The 16337-nt window shown below is 45.5% G+C and overlaps 1 protein-coding gene across 6 annotated transcripts in view; it reads right to left on the bottom strand.

Moving 5' to 3' along the window:
* The window catches only part of ZNF384 (zinc finger protein 384), a 36244-nt gene extending 22392 nt beyond the window's left edge, over positions 1 to 13852 (bottom strand). For 3 of the 6 annotated variants that reach the window (XM_063128971.1, XM_063128972.1, XM_063128973.1), the window contains exons 1-4: positions 13500 to 13851; positions 9882 to 9952; positions 9554 to 9794; positions 7784 to 8114 (exon numbers count right to left, since the gene is read on the bottom strand). In XM_063128971.1, the coding sequence (XP_062985041.1) occupies positions 7784 to 8114; positions 9554 to 9794; positions 9882 to 9952; positions 13500 to 13782 (926 nt within the window). In that variant the 5' untranslated portion in view covers positions 13783 to 13851. Of the gene's footprint in view, positions 1 to 7783; positions 8115 to 9553; positions 9795 to 9881; positions 9953 to 11771; positions 11810 to 13499 lie in introns of all 6 variants that reach the window. The other 3 variants (XM_063128975.1, XM_063128974.1, XM_063128976.1) reach the window with 3 other exon arrangements.
* Between the last annotated feature and the right edge of the window lie 2485 nt (positions 13853 to 16337).

Genomic DNA, 16337 nt, shown 5'->3' with positions numbered 1-16337 from the left:
CTTGGAGGAAAAAAGGTAGGATATAAATGCAATAATAAATAAAAATAACAGAAAGGCTAAAAAAAAACTTGACAAACTAGGGGAATCTTGGAAATTGGAAGTAAAGGCAGTACAAGAGGGAACCTGTGCCTTTACAGAAAAATGTGCTTGTGTTTCAACCCCTACCCCAGTCCTTGTAGTTCAATAGGTCCCCATGTCCCTCTATTCTCAGGACAAGCTCAGCTCCTACTAATATGTGTGTGTGTGTGTGTGTGCGCGCTCACATGTGGGAGAGGAACTGGTTGTGTGCTCTGCCAGTCCATCTCTAAAATACTTTGAGGTGCGTGGCCAACCTCTACTGAAATTTCAGAAGCAAAGACATGGTTGGATCGGGCTGTCAAGGGTTGGGGAAAGACTTTATGGATAACCACTTTCAGCTTTTCTTGGTGAAGGACTTTAATTTTTAGCATAGACTAGACACTATTACTATCCATTTTGTAAACTTCATGCAATTCCCTTCATTGTTTACTTTTCCATGCCTCCTTCCTAAATATTTAATTGTCATCTCATGTGCCAAATACAATGTTACGGTATCATCAAATTAGCAGGGATATATAATATAACCTTTCCTTCTTCCAGATAATTTAAGAGGATACAATTGGAATGGCACTGTATTCAAAGGATGGGCATATGGCATTAATAAAAGAACAAACGTCTTATTTTACTCTGCCAACAATATCTATTTCTTGCCTTTTAGATAGCTGAAATACTTTAAAATCTATTAACTCCGATGCTCTGTCTTTCTCAAACAATTAAAGTAGGGCTGCCCACATTTATAAGGATGGCTGTAATTCCCCCCACCCCTGCCACCAGGATATAATGCTAGGTTTGAGTTTGTAGGACTAAAAATGTTCTATGGTGTCTAGTAATATTCAACAGCTGGTTTTGATTAAGCAAAAAAATTTTTTTTTAAATGGAGACTCTGCACTCACATGAAAAACTACTCGAACTGCAGGCTTGAGTGCAAAGATCTCAAAACTGGATTTGCTATGGAGAATTCTTGCCATAGCTAAGCTGTTAACACATTTCCCGCTTTTAAACCCTCAGTAAAAGCTAAAATAAAATTGGTATATAGGTAATTTTGTACAGGAATTACTCCAGAGGTAAAGAAGCTTGAAGACCCAAACTACTAGCTCTGAGAAAGATGACGATTTTGTCCAAAGTCCACCAGCACTCATTTTTATTAACCATTACATAAAAACTGATTTTCAAACTTCAGTTTTCTTCCTTCAGTATTTAGAATACTTTGTGTAGTTCTCAAAAGAGTTTTATTAAAAAAAATTGTGACGATCACCCCCAGACTCTTAAGTGAGTAAATCCCAGTCTCTGTATCCACGTCATAACTGAAAGAACAAAGATCAACAGTGAAAGTAATTGAAAGGTTTTCCCTTATAAAACTGTCGTGTTTCTTACGTCTGTAGGATTAAACTACATCTGTTGTTGACTGCACTACTACACACAATCATTGGTTCTGTAAGGAAACCACTTCAGGTCTGTTATAAAAGGAACAATGACCCACTGAGGCAGCTGGTTGGCCACGGCATTCCCAATTCCTTGGTGCATAAAATCCATAGTTCAGTTGGACTGAAACTCTCGAAGGGACACCTCCCTCTGGAAGGTCAATGGCAAAGCAGATGCATTGCATGCAAGAAGTCTCAAGTTCAACTTCCGGCAGGGCTAAGAAAGATCTCTGCTTCAGAGTTTGGAGTGTCAAAACCAGTCAAGAGGACTAACGGTCCAATTAAGGTTAGGGCAGCATCATATGTGAGTGGCAAACTTCGTGGCCTCCCTGTTTCCCCATTGCTGTCCCAATGCCTGCCTCTGCAAAAGTACAAGAAACATAAACAACAGGGTGGGCAACATGAGACCTCCAGCCTGTTATGTGGCCCCTGCCAACCCCCAACTAGCCGGCCCTGAATTGCTGCCGAATTTTGGCAGCACCATTTTGAAAAACAATCCACGACCATTTGGCTGTCATGCCCTACCACATTCAAACCAGGTAGATGACCCATCTAGGGCAAATACTGGAAGGGGAAACCAGACAATCAAGTACCACACCCTACATCAGCCTCTTCTCCCTCCTACAATTGGACATATTCCCAACAGAGGGGTACTTGTACCGGCAGCTGATATGCCCTCCTCTAGGCCGCAATTGGGTCTGGTTGTATCTTTCCCTGATGATTAACCACACGCCTATCCAAACAGGAGGGCTGGATAGGTCCCAACAATCAGGTAACCAACTCCACAGACTTATGAATGCTGTGGACAACATATATCTTGACTTCAGCAAAGCTTTTGACAAAGAGCGGCTACAGCTAGAACCAGGAACTCTTGGATCTGTGATTGTTTCACCATGTAATGAGTTGCTTAGACAACTGCAATGAGTTCTTGAACTACAGTAGGGGTTGCCAACCTTTTTGTGCCAACAGGAATTTTAAGAGTGTGTTGCAGGCACTCTTACAAATTGACTGTTATGGCCAGTCACAACAAAACACCCGTTTCCGAGAAGGCTAAAAGAAAACTCAAGTCAAGAATATAAGTACAAGGCAGAGGTGGGGTTTGAGCTCCAATTCACAAAACCAGCCTTCTTTCAAACGTGGTAAAGAACACTTGAGGATCTCCACCCACTTCATAGGTTGAGAAATCTTTTGGAGTAACTTTAGGTTTATTTTCCTCCCTGTCTTTTCTTTTCTGTTCATCTGCTTGTTTAGACTTTTCTAATTGTATACATTCTAATTCCAAAGCTCTATCTCTTTCTTTGTCTTTTAATTTTTCCATTTCTATAATTTGTTGGAGTTCTCAACCTTTTTCTCTTTCCTTAATTTTTACTAATTCAAGTTCCATTTCTTTTTCTTTTTGAACTTTTTGAAGTTCCAGGTCTTGTTCTTTTTGTCTGGCAGCTTGTTGTAATTTTAAAGGCTCAAGTTCCATTTCTTTTTCCTTACGGTTCATCTCAGCCTGCCATTTCTCTCGCTGAAAGGATAAAAACTCAGGGCTGTGTTGAGGGCATTATTTCTCTGGTTACCTCACCAGCACCACTAAATTTTGGTTATTTGATTAACAAAACATTTAATTCACCCATTCAAAAATTCCCCCTCAGAGGGAATTCCCAACAACTGACATTGTTCCACTAAAGCCTCTTTCCTCATAGTAAGGACTTTAATCTCTCTCCTGGACTATAGAATTAAGTGTCAACTTTCCACTATTTTACGTCACACACTTAAACATGGATCCCACATGACAGCACAATCCAAGTACTTGAAAGGTTGTCACACAGAGGGCCAGGATCTCTTCTCGATCCTCCCAGAGTGCAGGACACAGAATAACGGGCTCAAGTTAAAGGAAGCCAGATTCCCTCTGGACATCAGGAAAAACTTCCTGACTGTTAGAGTAGTATGGCAATGGAATCAGTTATCTTGGGAGGTTGTGGGCTCTCCCACACTAGAGGCCTTCAAGAGGCAGCTGGACAACCATCTGTCAGGGATGCTTTAGGGTGGATTCCTGCATTGAGCAGGGGGTTGGACTCGATGGCCTTATAGGCCCCTTCCAACTCTACTATTCTATGGTTCTATAAATATTCAGATAATTGCAGCCTCCATTGTCTGCCTATCTGGCTCTTCATCCTGTAGCTGCCTAAAACCCATCACTAACAGTGCGAAAGCTGGGCAAAGTGGGAGGAACAATGTAGTAGGTAGTCAAAGGTGTAAACACATTGGAGGTGTTGCTTTGCACAGCATCAAACTATTATCCCATCTAACCTAGCATTGGCCTGCACCCTCTTTTTTCTTTTCTGATCACTTTTCTGTGAAAAAGGAAAGATCCAATTAAACAGCAAAGCATTTGAATGATTCTGCATATAAAATTCCACCCCTTTCAGCAAGCTGTCAAGGAGTTAGAGCCCCCAGCCCTTTTGGTGCATGTCGGGAGGGATAAGGGAATGCCTTTGAAAACCACCTGGGAAGCAGGTAGCAGTGGTGGGAGCAGGGCGCAGGAGCAGGAAGGAATGCCTTTGGTATCGAGACACTGCTGGTTGGAGGGGCGCATGGGGTGGGGTGGGGGAATTGGCTGATGATCAGCAATGTGACAATAATGGCTGGAATCTGGCAGAGACAAGACGGAAGAATACACCCCTAGTGCAAGACAGGACAACCAGAGAGGTGCACGTGATGCAGTGGCAAACCAGGGGTTGCTGGGATTTAGTTATTCAGCGCAAAGGAAGCTAGGATACCATCCTAGCCAAGGGGGTGGACTGTGTAGAGGGAGGAGGGACGAGGGTGGGGAAAATAAGCTATGCACATTAGCTGAATTGTCGGATTGTGTAGGGATAAAAGTAGCTTATTTTCAAAATAAGCTGTTGTGACCAGCTTATAAATCATCATGGCTTACAACGTGTGAACCCCGCTTTATATGAACCAGATTATTTGCACTTATTTTTGCTTGAACTCTCAGAAAACACTACTCTTTTGAATATCAGAAGCAAGCAAGCAAGCGTTTTCTGCGAATAAAAGCAAAGGCCAGGTAGTTCGAGCCCAGGTAACAATATTAAGTATTAATAGAGTCAGCACATCATGCAAATCTTGATGTTCTGGGGTCCCCATAGGCCAGAGGCGGGCAACATGCTGCCCAAGGAGCTACATGTAGCCCCTGCCCCCCACCCCCCAACAAGTGCTGGAATTTGTGGTGGTAGCAAAAGAAAATCAACAGTTTGCCACCAAGTTTCAGCACCAAACCACTATGGAGGGATTTCCAATCAAAATTTAGGAAACAAAATTATTTTTGCCATCACAAATTCAGTGGCAGAGAAGCACGGGAGTGTTGATATTAGGGACTCAAAAGTGGCCCCTTGGGGAAAAAAAACACCTACATCACCCACCCGTGCCATAGAGAGGAGGGTTTTCACAACTAAAGTGTAGCAGTCAAGGTGTGTAGTTCGAGAAAGATCAAATATATGGAGAAAGTTGTGTCCTTTGCTAGAAGCTAATGTATAAGTTGGGTTAGAGGACTCACTGGTACAGATTGGATCCAATTAGTAAAGATTTGGAGTGAAGATCCAACAAGTCTAAAGGCCACCACATCTAGCCATGACAGTAAATCACATTGTTCTGATTTTATCTGTGCACCGTCCTGAGATCCCAGTAATATAGGGCGGGATACAAACGTTTTAATAAATAAATAAATCTGGAGGAATTCACCTTGTTTGCACTTTGAGAGATACAGCAGCCCTATTAAAGTCTAGCAACCCTTTCCCCCCTTTGCTACTTCGTCCTTAGCTCTTCAAATGTAATTTGCTGGTCTACTTCTTCCTTCCTGGGTACTGTTTTCCTCAACCCTACTTTCTCCTTGGTTCTTCCCACAAACATTATGTTCCTCCAATAATAACTGCCACAGTTGCTGCCTTCCTCCAGCAACTCCTGTCTTCCCCCGCAACCCTCAAAGCCTACTGTCCCTCGAAGTTCTGAGAAATTTAGAACCCACTTTTTTCTCAATTCAAAAAGCCCTCTGCTATTTTTGTCAAGCTTCCTTCAACTCAGGTTCTTGTTTCTCAGCCTCTTACCTACTTTAAACACTTCCTTCAGCCACCTGTTCTCTGTTCCCCATCTCCCTTGGCCCCTGGGACCTCTCACCAGCCTTTAGCCTGTCTCACAAAGTTGTACAGGTCCTAGAGGAAAAGGCACAACTTTTAAACACAGCTAAAGTAGCAACATGCCCTTGTTTTACAGAAGCTGGATTGAAAACATTCCAACACCTTTGATTCCTGAACACCTGGAATGTTCTGTGAGAATGTGCGTCACACTTGCTCAGGCTGTTGGTGTCAGAGGTTTCATTGCAATGTAGGATAGATGCCAAAAAGTCAGAGGATTCATTGATATTTCTACAACATATTTAAGAAGCCATCCACTTTGATCTGAAAAGCAGCTTGTCTCTTCAGCAGTTCAGCCAAAACTTCAAGGAACTATGGGCTGCATACAAGATGCATACACACACGGGCAGATCTGCCATGTCCACATACAGCTTTGATGGATTGGGGCCAAGGACAAACAGCAATTTTTATATGGCAATCCCTTTCCAGCATTATAATAGAAAAAAGGAAATGTCATAATAAGCAAACCAAAAGAGCAGGTCTCAATACAACCAGCTACAAGCTTCACCCACAGGAGACATTTACAATGGGATTAAAAGTCTAGGGCAGTGGTTCCCAAATTGGGCGGTACCGTCCCCTTGGGGGCTGTGGGACTGCATGGGGGGGGCGCTAAGAGGCAAAGGGGTGGCAGGGGGGCGCTCGAGGTGGTCTTTTCCGAGAAGCGCCTCTCCAGAAGGTCTTAAAACCCCGGGACATTTTTATGGGAGAAGGTAGTTTGGTCCCAATCCATATAGGGGAAGAATCCACACATGTATTACCATTTAAGAATTGAAATGTTTCAAAAGCACCAAAACGCTAATGAAGAGGGGAAAGAGGCGTTCGCTCTCTTTCCCCTCCCTCCCTTGGCAAGCCTGCGGCGGGTGCTTCGGATTTTGAATAAATAATCAATTAATTGTCACTGTTTTGAATTTTATTGTTATTATCGTCCTTAGTGGATCGTTGAAAACCACTATTCTGAATAATGATTTTATAGTGTTGGGTAGGGGGCACTGGGCATGAGTTTGTGGAACCAAGGGGGCGGTTACCTGAAAAAGTTTGGGAACCACTGGGCTAAGGTGCTGGTAGCAAAAAATCGTAAAATCAACATTGTAAAATCAACAGAATTAGGAAGTTTCGTCGCTACAAATGCAAGATCACCAGATCAAGGCAAAATGAACTGGCTTGCACCATAAAGATGATGGTTTCCAATAAACTATATCATGCTGTTTAAATAAAAATAAGTTTAGTGTGTGAGACAGTCCGGTTTAAGTGAAAAAAGCACATGAAGTACACCCAACTTGTTCAGCCACATCACATATTACCAAGCTCGGTTCAGAGAACTACTGGAGTTGTCATTTGGGTCATACATGCCTTAGAATTGCAGAAGACAGACCAACAGTCCAGCTCTGCAAATATACTGAAACTGTGGGCATCAAACATTCAGAATCCACCACATGACAAGGAAGATAAGATCATTCTGCTATTTGTATCTGACTTCCAGCAGACAAAGAGTTGAAATCACACTCAACGTGAGATTATAGCCTTGACCATTTTCACTAGTTTACCAAGACTCCAATGCACTCATTGATAAACAATTAACACTGGAACAAAGTCCTGGGAACAGGAGACGAGTAGCTTGTCCCAACACCTTGGCTGGCAAGGAGAAGACCAATCTAGCATTGAAAGGTCAGGGTCATGGGACCAGCTCCCATTGCTGGAGAAATTCCAGGGCTGCCCGGAAGGATTACTGCATTCTATATAGCTGGGGCATTACTGATAGGTGGAATTAATGGCCAAGGAGCTTCATCTCGTGCACAGTTACATCGCTGCTAGCAATGCTAGATGTTTAGTTGGAAATCATAAGGTCACACTGATTAGTGTTTAGATTCCACCTCCTTCTGGAGTCAATAATGCTACATCAAGCTTAAGCTAAGAGGTCCCTCCTCTGTGTCTCTAACCTAGCTCTATCATAACGGCACACTTCCCTTCTGCCCAGATCACGATTAAACCAGAACCAAAGAAGACTAACAGGCAAGAATACCATGCAGTGGAAGGAAACAGTTCCCCTACAGTTCAAGCCAAGAATTTGCTGCCCATATACAATTTGAAATACCATATCCCCACCTATACGTCTTGCCATCCTTGTGCTGGTCTTCATCATCCTCATTTGGTAATACAAAAGGATCACTCATCTCTGGCAGGCCAGATTCCTGTAGCCGCTTCTTTTTTCGACCACGAGGAGCTTTGGGGGCTAACCCTCCAGCGCCACTGACTGCCCCACTCTCTGACAGGGCAGTAATCCCCTTCTTGGAGAGGTCAGGGACTACTTGGAGAGTTGCTTGGGAACCAGGGGGGAGTGCCGAGACAATCATGGGCGCCGAGATGGGAAAGGTTTGCACGGAAGAGGCTGTGGTCACCAGAGACCCTGAGGGAGAAGTGATCACCAGACCAGGCCCTGCAGTGAGAGAGAAAAGAAGGGCCAGATAGCAACCCCACAAGGAGTACTTACCTATCTTTCAAGATGCCAAAGGAAGGAAAATGAGTTCCTAACATTGTATATAGTTAATGTTTACCCAGCTTAAAATCCCCAGGCATGAACCTCACCTTAGGCCATTCTCTCAGTCTAACTTACCTCAGGGGGTTGCTGTGAGAATAAAATGGAGGGGAGGAAGAGCCATGTATGCAGGCCTCAAAAAACCCCTGCCTAACTTGGCAAGTGTGGTGCCGCCCTCTGCCAAGCATGAGAGGCCAACCTTCCACCCAGCCCAAGCTGCAAAGGTGGGCGAGAATGTTTTGCCTGTGATCCAACCAGCTCCAAAATTAGATGGAAAGCTGAGGATTGTTCAAGCAGCTATGTGTCCACAGAGTCTTAGCAACACAGGGTCAGATTAACAAGCCCTTGCTGCCCTTTCCTACTTCACAGCAGGAAAAACAGAGGGGAAACGTTTAATTCCACTGCCTGGAGACACACAGTGCATGCCCCTTATGTAGCCTTCCCCTTGGGCAAGGCTGTAGTACTGGTTGCAGCTGCCTGACGGCACACTTGATGCCTTTAGACAGTGGCAAACAACAGCCCATGCTCCCTGCACACCCTTTCTAGAGGGAAAGGAGAGCTACTGTGTTGTAGTCAGTGAAGTGTTGGACTGGGGCTTGGGAGATCCAGGTTGTAGTCCGAACTAACCATGAAGCTCACTGAGTTACTTTGGGCCAGTCACTGACTCTCAGCCTAATCTATTTCACAGGGTTGTTGTGAGGATAAAATGAAGAGGAAGTTCATGTACACCGCTTTGGGCTTTTTGGTGGAAAGACAGGGCATGTAAATAAATAATCACTTGGCAACTACTGTGCTTGGCCAGCAAGGCCTGCTAAAAATGGCAGATCCATGCATGTATGCTACCCTGAAATCCTTAAGAGTGGAATGGGAGAGCAATAAATATATTCAAAGACTACAGAACTGAAAACGTCTGACACATTTATCTAGAGCAGGAGTGAGCAACTTGTAGCCCTCCATTCAAAGCTGGAGCACTGGTTTATTTAGCGGCTAAAGAACCCAGCGATTAACCCAACAACAAACCATAGCTTAACCACTGTGTTCTTTAGCCCCTAAACAGCCCAGTGCTCCGAGTTCGCACGTCACACTCACAACCTATGACCTGGCCAATCGTGGCTTGTTGATTAAAAGTGGAAGTGAGGAGTGCTCCCGCTCATGCATGAACTGGCCCAGCAAATGAGCAAGTAGCATTATGGTGCAGCAGCAATCAAAAAATACTGCATATCTTCTTTTTCAAGATCTGGATTAACCATGCTCCTTTACCAAGGACAGATCAACCCCTGTTCCCTTCAGCTGCACTGCCCCACTGACAATGCATAACTGCACACTCCAAATCCTCTCACCTGTTGTCATGAGTCCAGCAGACTGCACAGGTACCACAGTGATGTTCTGCGTCACAGAAGCCTGGCTGTGTGGGGTAAGCTGTTCTGGCTTGGTGTCAGAATCCATAGAAATGTTGGTGGGAAGGGCCACAGAGGTGGGTACAGTCAATAAGGTAGGATAATGAGGAGGAGCCAGTCCGCAGCCCTTCTCTGAGGGCAACAGTTGCTCCTTCATCTTGTTAATGAACATACTGTTGTCAATCTAGAGTGAGAAAAGTGGGAGAGAGTTTTCAGAATCTCTGTGAGCAGAGCTTTGCATGAAGCACATTAGAAGTTAGATGTTCCTTACCTGTCCTGAGACTGTGGGCACTGCTGGCCAGAAATACGGGGTGGAGTTGAAGTGAGATTCTTCCATTCTAGCTGGGGGAGAAAAAGACAAGGCTTGATGTTAAACCAGATCATTTTGATATATTATTGAAACACACCTCTGTTTTTATTTCAGTCAACACAGCCCTAATTCTACTTCTGAGACTTCATCAGCCTGTTAAACAAACTGAGTTCTGTTAATATGCTCTAATGGTTCAAAGCTTCAGAAGCCAAATGTCTGCAAAATTTTCCAGTCATCCTCCACAAGAGGATAGGCTCTGCGTGTGTCAGTGAGCGTGCTGCCTCTGGAGTGTTCTTCACTTTCATTCGCATTTTACAGCCTATGATCACCCCAATCGTAGATTGCTTTTGTACATGTGAGGCCAGGCAATCTCAGTTATTTAGGGGTTAAGCAACCCAGAGGGTCTTGGTCTTCACAGAAAGAGAAGAGCTTTGTGCAATTCAAACCAAACATGGCAGGAATATAGGGATTTCCAGGTTTCCCCCCTTCCTTCTTGACAGAGTGCCAAGGTGCCAAACAAAAACAGGAAGGGATGTTGCAAAAAAGCATGCGATTGCAAGAGGTTACTAGAGTCTGACTCTGCATTTAAACAAAACAAACAGTTGCACCTTCACAGGTGCAGAACCTTTGATGTGGCTGTAGAATAATCCTTAACAGCTCAGGTAGCAGATAAAGAACCCTACATTTCGTCATTCTGGTCTATTAATGATTGTTGAATATTGGGAGTTTGCAAGAGCAGATCTCATTTGCTTCGGCTCATTGGGATGCAATGAGGTTGCACCACATGTGGTTCAAATGATTTGCTGAAAACTTGTCTAGCCCAAATTATACTTCTCTTAGATCAGACCGTCATTATGCTCAACAAAACACAAACCATTCCACTCTCCTAAATGTGGCAACAGGACGCCACAGTCCTGGGTCCAGCTTCCCTACCTGGAGTACTTCCGTTTAGTTAAGATCCATACACAGCTCTCTAAAATTATAACTGGTTAGTGCCATGCAGTCTCTTTTTTTAAGCCTGAGTAGACTTTTGAAAAACCTCAAAATGCTTTCCCATTGGTAGAGAAAAAGTATAACTCCCATATAGATGGTGCAAGGGCAAATCTTTATACAATATAACTTTGACCCAATGATCTTATGTTAGGAAAACAAGATGTGGGTCCTGGAAAACCTCATGTTCCTGCTCATCATACACCCTTTACCTAGTATGATGGACATACCAGGAACAGTTCACTTTCCTCTAAACCATGTCCAAGACCATCTACAATAGTAGAAGATAGAACTCCAGCTGTTTTAGACTTAAAAGTTCCAGAAGCCCCTGCCAGCATGGGAGATGAAAATCTACTTTCTGCCCTCTCATTTTACAGCATGTCCTAAAGTAAACCTGAAGAACAGATGAAGTATTATACAAGTTCTCAGCACAACTTCCATAATGGAAAGTTTAATTCAAGCCTCCCAATGACTCCTAATGAATAATGGCTATAACCCCCATTAAGGACTCAGTAATAGTTACATCCAAGTAAGCATGCTTAGGGAGGGATTATACAAAGCATGGGGTGTCTTCATCTTGAGAACATCTAATGTTCTACTGAAAAGCCACACATTTTCTTTTCATCTCAAGTCAATCAAGAGGTCTGTGTAGCTCTAAGCAAAACAACTTCCAGACCAGAATATGTATGCGCTAACCAAACTATATTACCAAACACTATCTCCCATTTCACATTTTAGATTTCAAGAGCCTACAAATCTAATTCTCTCTAGATGCAATATGGATGGAGTTGCACCCACTACTAAACATGCAAGAAAATTGAAAATACACATATTACTGTCACTTATTCAAATTTCATTCACCTCCAACTCCTGATAAAGCTCTCAAGGGTGACTTTTGACTAAGGATAAATAGGGAGCAATAAAGTGATTAAGAAACAAGTACTCTTGATTTTATTGACATGTTAAAGCAGCCAAAACATATTAGGCATGTTTGAGGCTGGAGCATGAAGTACCCAAAGCAATGCAATAAGCCATGAAAAGGACAGTAGCTTATCCAGCACTAGATTAAATATAATATTCAGTGGCTGAGCCATATTTCTGTGGAGGACCAGCTAAATACATCTTATGGTAGGAAAACAAGATGTACTGTTTCTGAACCAAGACCCACAACCTTGAAAATCTCAAAGGGCAAGGTGAGGAGTATTTTTAGGCAGATTCCTGCATAAGAGTTATAAAGCTGCAAATGGGAACATGCTAAAACACTCTGCCAATGATTCAGATTGTGGGAAGTAGGTGATCTCCGAATCTTACATTGCAATACAGGTCTCCATGCTGCAAGATCTCTCCTTTCTTGGAACTTCATGCATGACCTCCCCCTTCCAGGTATCCTAAAATCCCACCCCAGGGACCCTCACCAGTTATAGAGCCTAAGCTCTGACCAGGAGTGTCAAGCAAGTTCTTATCATCATCCCCAGTGTAGCCCATAACACTGCATAGCATAAAGTTTATGAGCTAAAATTAAGGATGATTTCGGGTGTACGTGGCGGGAATAGTAGATATTGCTCTTGGGTGGATTCCTGCATTGAACAGGGGGGGGGGGGGGTTGGACTCGATGGCCTTGTAGGCCCCTTCCAACTCTGCTATTCTATGATTCTATGAAACCTATGGGATGAAGAATTTAGTCCTCCAAACCATTTAAGATCGTAAGAGAAGCTCTGTTACATCAAAGCATAGGCCCACATCATCCAGCCAGATGCTTCAGGGAAGACCACAAAACAGCACGAAGGCATCATCTCTCCCCTTTCGTTTGGCCTCAGCACCTGCTATTCAGAGAAATGCTGCCTTTGAACATGGAGGTTCCACACAGCTGACAAAGTAAATTGCCACTGAAGGCCTTATCCTCCATGAATGTGCCTAATCCTTGTCTAAACCCATCTATGCCAGTGCGCACCACCAAGCATTGTGCTGCCAAGTCCATAAATTAAGTATGCATGGTGTGAAGGACGGCTTCCATTTCTCCATCCTTACCCCTAGTGCCAACCCATCTCATGAAGTTGGACACCCCAAGCCCTGCTTTTGAGGAACCACATTTAAATGACCAGGGGCATGAAGATAAGGCAAGGTGACCCTATGAAAAGGAGGACAGGGCTCCTGTATCTTTCACAGTTGTATTGAAATGGGAATTTCAGCAGGTGTCATTTGTATATATGAGGAACCTGGTGAAATTCCCTCTTCATCACCACAGTTAAAGCTGCAGGAGCTATACTAGAGTGACCAGATTTAAAAGAGGGCAGGTCTCCTGCAACTTTAACTGTGGTGATGAAGAAGGAATTCCACCAGGTTCTCCATATATACAAATGACAGCTGCTGAAATCTCCTTTTCTATGCAACTGATAAAGATGCAGGAGCCCTGTCCTCCTTTCCATAGGGTCACCCTAGATGAGGTGGAGGAGGAGAAGGGAAGCCGGATACCAAGGCCGCCGCCGCCGCCAACCCCCCTCCCCATTCCTGACTGGGCCCTATTCAGGGACCCCAGCCCACCCCCCAGCCCAACCGCCCCACACATCGCGTCCTTTCATTGGCACTGACCCCGCCCGCGGCCCCTCGCTCTCCGGCCCGCCCGGCCCGAGGCAGGAAACAGCGGCCGAGCCGACGCGGAGTCCAGCGGCGCACGGGCCACCAGCTGAGATGGAGCAGCCCCGGAGCCTCCGCCTGCTCCTCCTCCGCCGCCGCCTCCCGCCGCCGCCACCGCCGCTCCCCCGGACAGCCAGGCGGACAGCAGGCAGCCCTTCTCTTCCGCTTCCTGGTGACCTAAACCCGGAAGTGCTCCTTGCCGAGGAAAGCCGCTCATGTTCCCCCGCCCGCTGCCCATTCCCCTCGCCCGCCCGGCCCCCGGAGACAGCCCCCCGGCTCTGGCCCAAGTGGCGGTAACGGCAGCCTACTCCTCACCGGAAAAAGGAACGGGAAGTCACTTCTGGGTTCACGAGGCGGGGTTTGAGTGAGTACTTCCGGGTCGCCCAGCTGGGAGCCGCCGGGCGAGTCCCTTTTACAACCAGGCGGCGACGTGATTGGCGGCCAGACGCGGGTTTTCGAAAGCGAAGAGCGCCGAAAGAGGGCCGCGGACGGCGGGCCGCAGGGGCCACAATTGCGGAAGACGCGCAACGGAGTCTGTGGGGGCATCTGTGACCGGACCAGGCAGAGCGGTTGTGGTGGTGGTCTCTCTCCCAGGCCTCACAGAACCATAGAATAGCAGAGTTGGAAGGGGTCTACAAGGCCATCGAGTCCAACCCCCTGTTCAATGCAGGAATCCACCCTAAAGCATCCCTGACAGGTGGTTGTCCAGCTGCCTCTTGAAGGCCTCTAGTGTGGTGACCACCCCTCCCCCCCCACTTACCTGCATCCAGAGCTCTGGGTCAAGGCGAACCACTTCGCCTCGATCCGCAGCTCCCCTGACCCGATTCGGATCCGCCTTTTGCAGAGGTGTATTGGGCCGCCCCGCTCCCGCTTCTATGACCCGAAATGGAGCAGAGCACAGCCTAATAGAATCATAGAATAGCAGAGTTGGAAGGGGTCTACAAGGCCATCAAGTCCAACCCCCCTGCTCAATGCAGGAATCCACCCTAAAGCATCCCTGACAGATGGTTGTCCAGCTGCCTCTTGAATGCCTCTAGTGTGAGAGAGCCCACAACCTCCCTAGGTAACTGATTCCACTGTCGTACTGCTCTAACAGTCAGGAAGTTTTTCCTGACGTCCAGCTGAAATCTGGTTTCCTGTAACTTCAGCCCATTATTCCGTGTCCTGCACTCTGGGAGGATTGAGAAGAGATCCTGGCTCTCCTCCGTGTGGCAACCTTTCAAGTATCTGAAGAGTGCTATCATGTCTCCCCTCAGCCTTCTCTTCTCCGGGCTAAACATGCCCAGTTCTTTCAGTCTCTCTTCATAGGGCTTTGTTTCCAGACCACGGATCATCCTCATTGCCCTCCTCTGAACACGCTCCAGCTTGTCTGCGTCCTTCTTGAAGTGTGGTGCCCAGAACGGGACACAATACTGAAGATGAGGTCTAACCAGGGCCAAATAGAGAGGAACCAGTACCTCACGTGATTTGGAAGCTATACTTCTATTAATGCAGCCCAAAATAGCATTTGCCTTTCTTGCAGCCATATCGCACTGTTGGCTCATATTCAGCTTGTGATCTACAACAATTCCAAGATACTTCTTGTTTGTAGTATTGCTGTTCCCTTTCCAGCTCCTCCACGAAATCCTTGGCCATAATAGTGTGCACTTTGGGGGTGATACCACAGAGCTGGGGTGTAGCCAGGGCAGGCCTTTGGAGACCTCCCTCGGGGATATTGCAGGCCCTTTCCATGAATATCCAGCTGTCAGGTTAGTAGTCATCAAAAGCAGATGTAAGGGAAAACACAGGGCTGGCATTTCTACCTAATCGCTCAGTAAGAAGCAAATGAAATCTTGCCTTCTATTGAAATGACTGGCAAATACTGGGGCACTTCTTTTCACATTGTTACATTATTCATATTTAATGTAATATTTTGATAATTAAATCTAGGTCTGGCTGTACTACAATGAATCCCTATTCTTAGGCCTCTTCTTCATCACAAAATTTCTGGCTAGGAACCTGACACCACCTTTTGTGGGGGCCCTGCCCAACTCTGGTATGGAAAGTTAGGTGCAGGGCATTGTGGCCCTTGGGCCAAACGAGTCCCATCCCAATATAAAAGACGCTTACTTGGAAGTAAACATACTGAAATCAATGGGTCATTGGGGAACTTTTTTTAACACAGGTGCATGACCTTTTTGCCCCAAGACATGCAGTGATGCATAACTGTGCTTGTCCGCACCTCTCACTCTGATCACAGTGATGTGTAAGTATGCCTGTCCACAATCCTTGCCCCCATCTCAACAAAACTGCACAAGATTGCTGGAGTGGAGGAAGGCTGCTTCAGGATCCTTGAAAGAAAGGGAAGCTAAAGCCTCCTCTCTTCCTCCCCCCTCCCACTTGTAATCCCAATCGGAATTGCTGCTTCCCTGTTGCTATTAACTGCAGGAAAGCAGCAGTCCTGACTGCTTTGAGGTTGTTGAGAGCGAAGGAGGCTAAAGCTTCCCTGATTGGGATCATTGTTCTGGTGCTAACGGAGAAGGTCCTCTCATATTCCTGCCCACTATGCCTCAGAGAAAGACCTCTCCCAAGGATCTTAAAACCCTACAACCCTCATAAGGAAGAATGTGGTCTTTCAAATAGTGTGGACCCAAGTTGTGTAAGGCAGTGTTCTTCACTGCAAGGCTGGAGAGGCTCTCATTCACTCACGCCTTTCTCTTTTTTCAGTAGTTGCTCCCTCTCAATAGGGGCACCTCATTCACTTACTCTGTACAGCACCATGTACACTGATGGTGCTATATAAATTAATTAATT

The sequence above is a fragment of the Elgaria multicarinata genome, chromosome 6, assembly GCF_023053635.1.
Source record: "Elgaria multicarinata webbii isolate HBS135686 ecotype San Diego chromosome 6, rElgMul1.1.pri, whole genome shotgun sequence".
Classification (NCBI taxonomy): Eukaryota; Metazoa; Chordata; class Lepidosauria; order Squamata; family Anguidae; genus Elgaria; species Elgaria multicarinata.
This window is presented reverse-complemented; position numbering and strand designations above follow the sequence as displayed.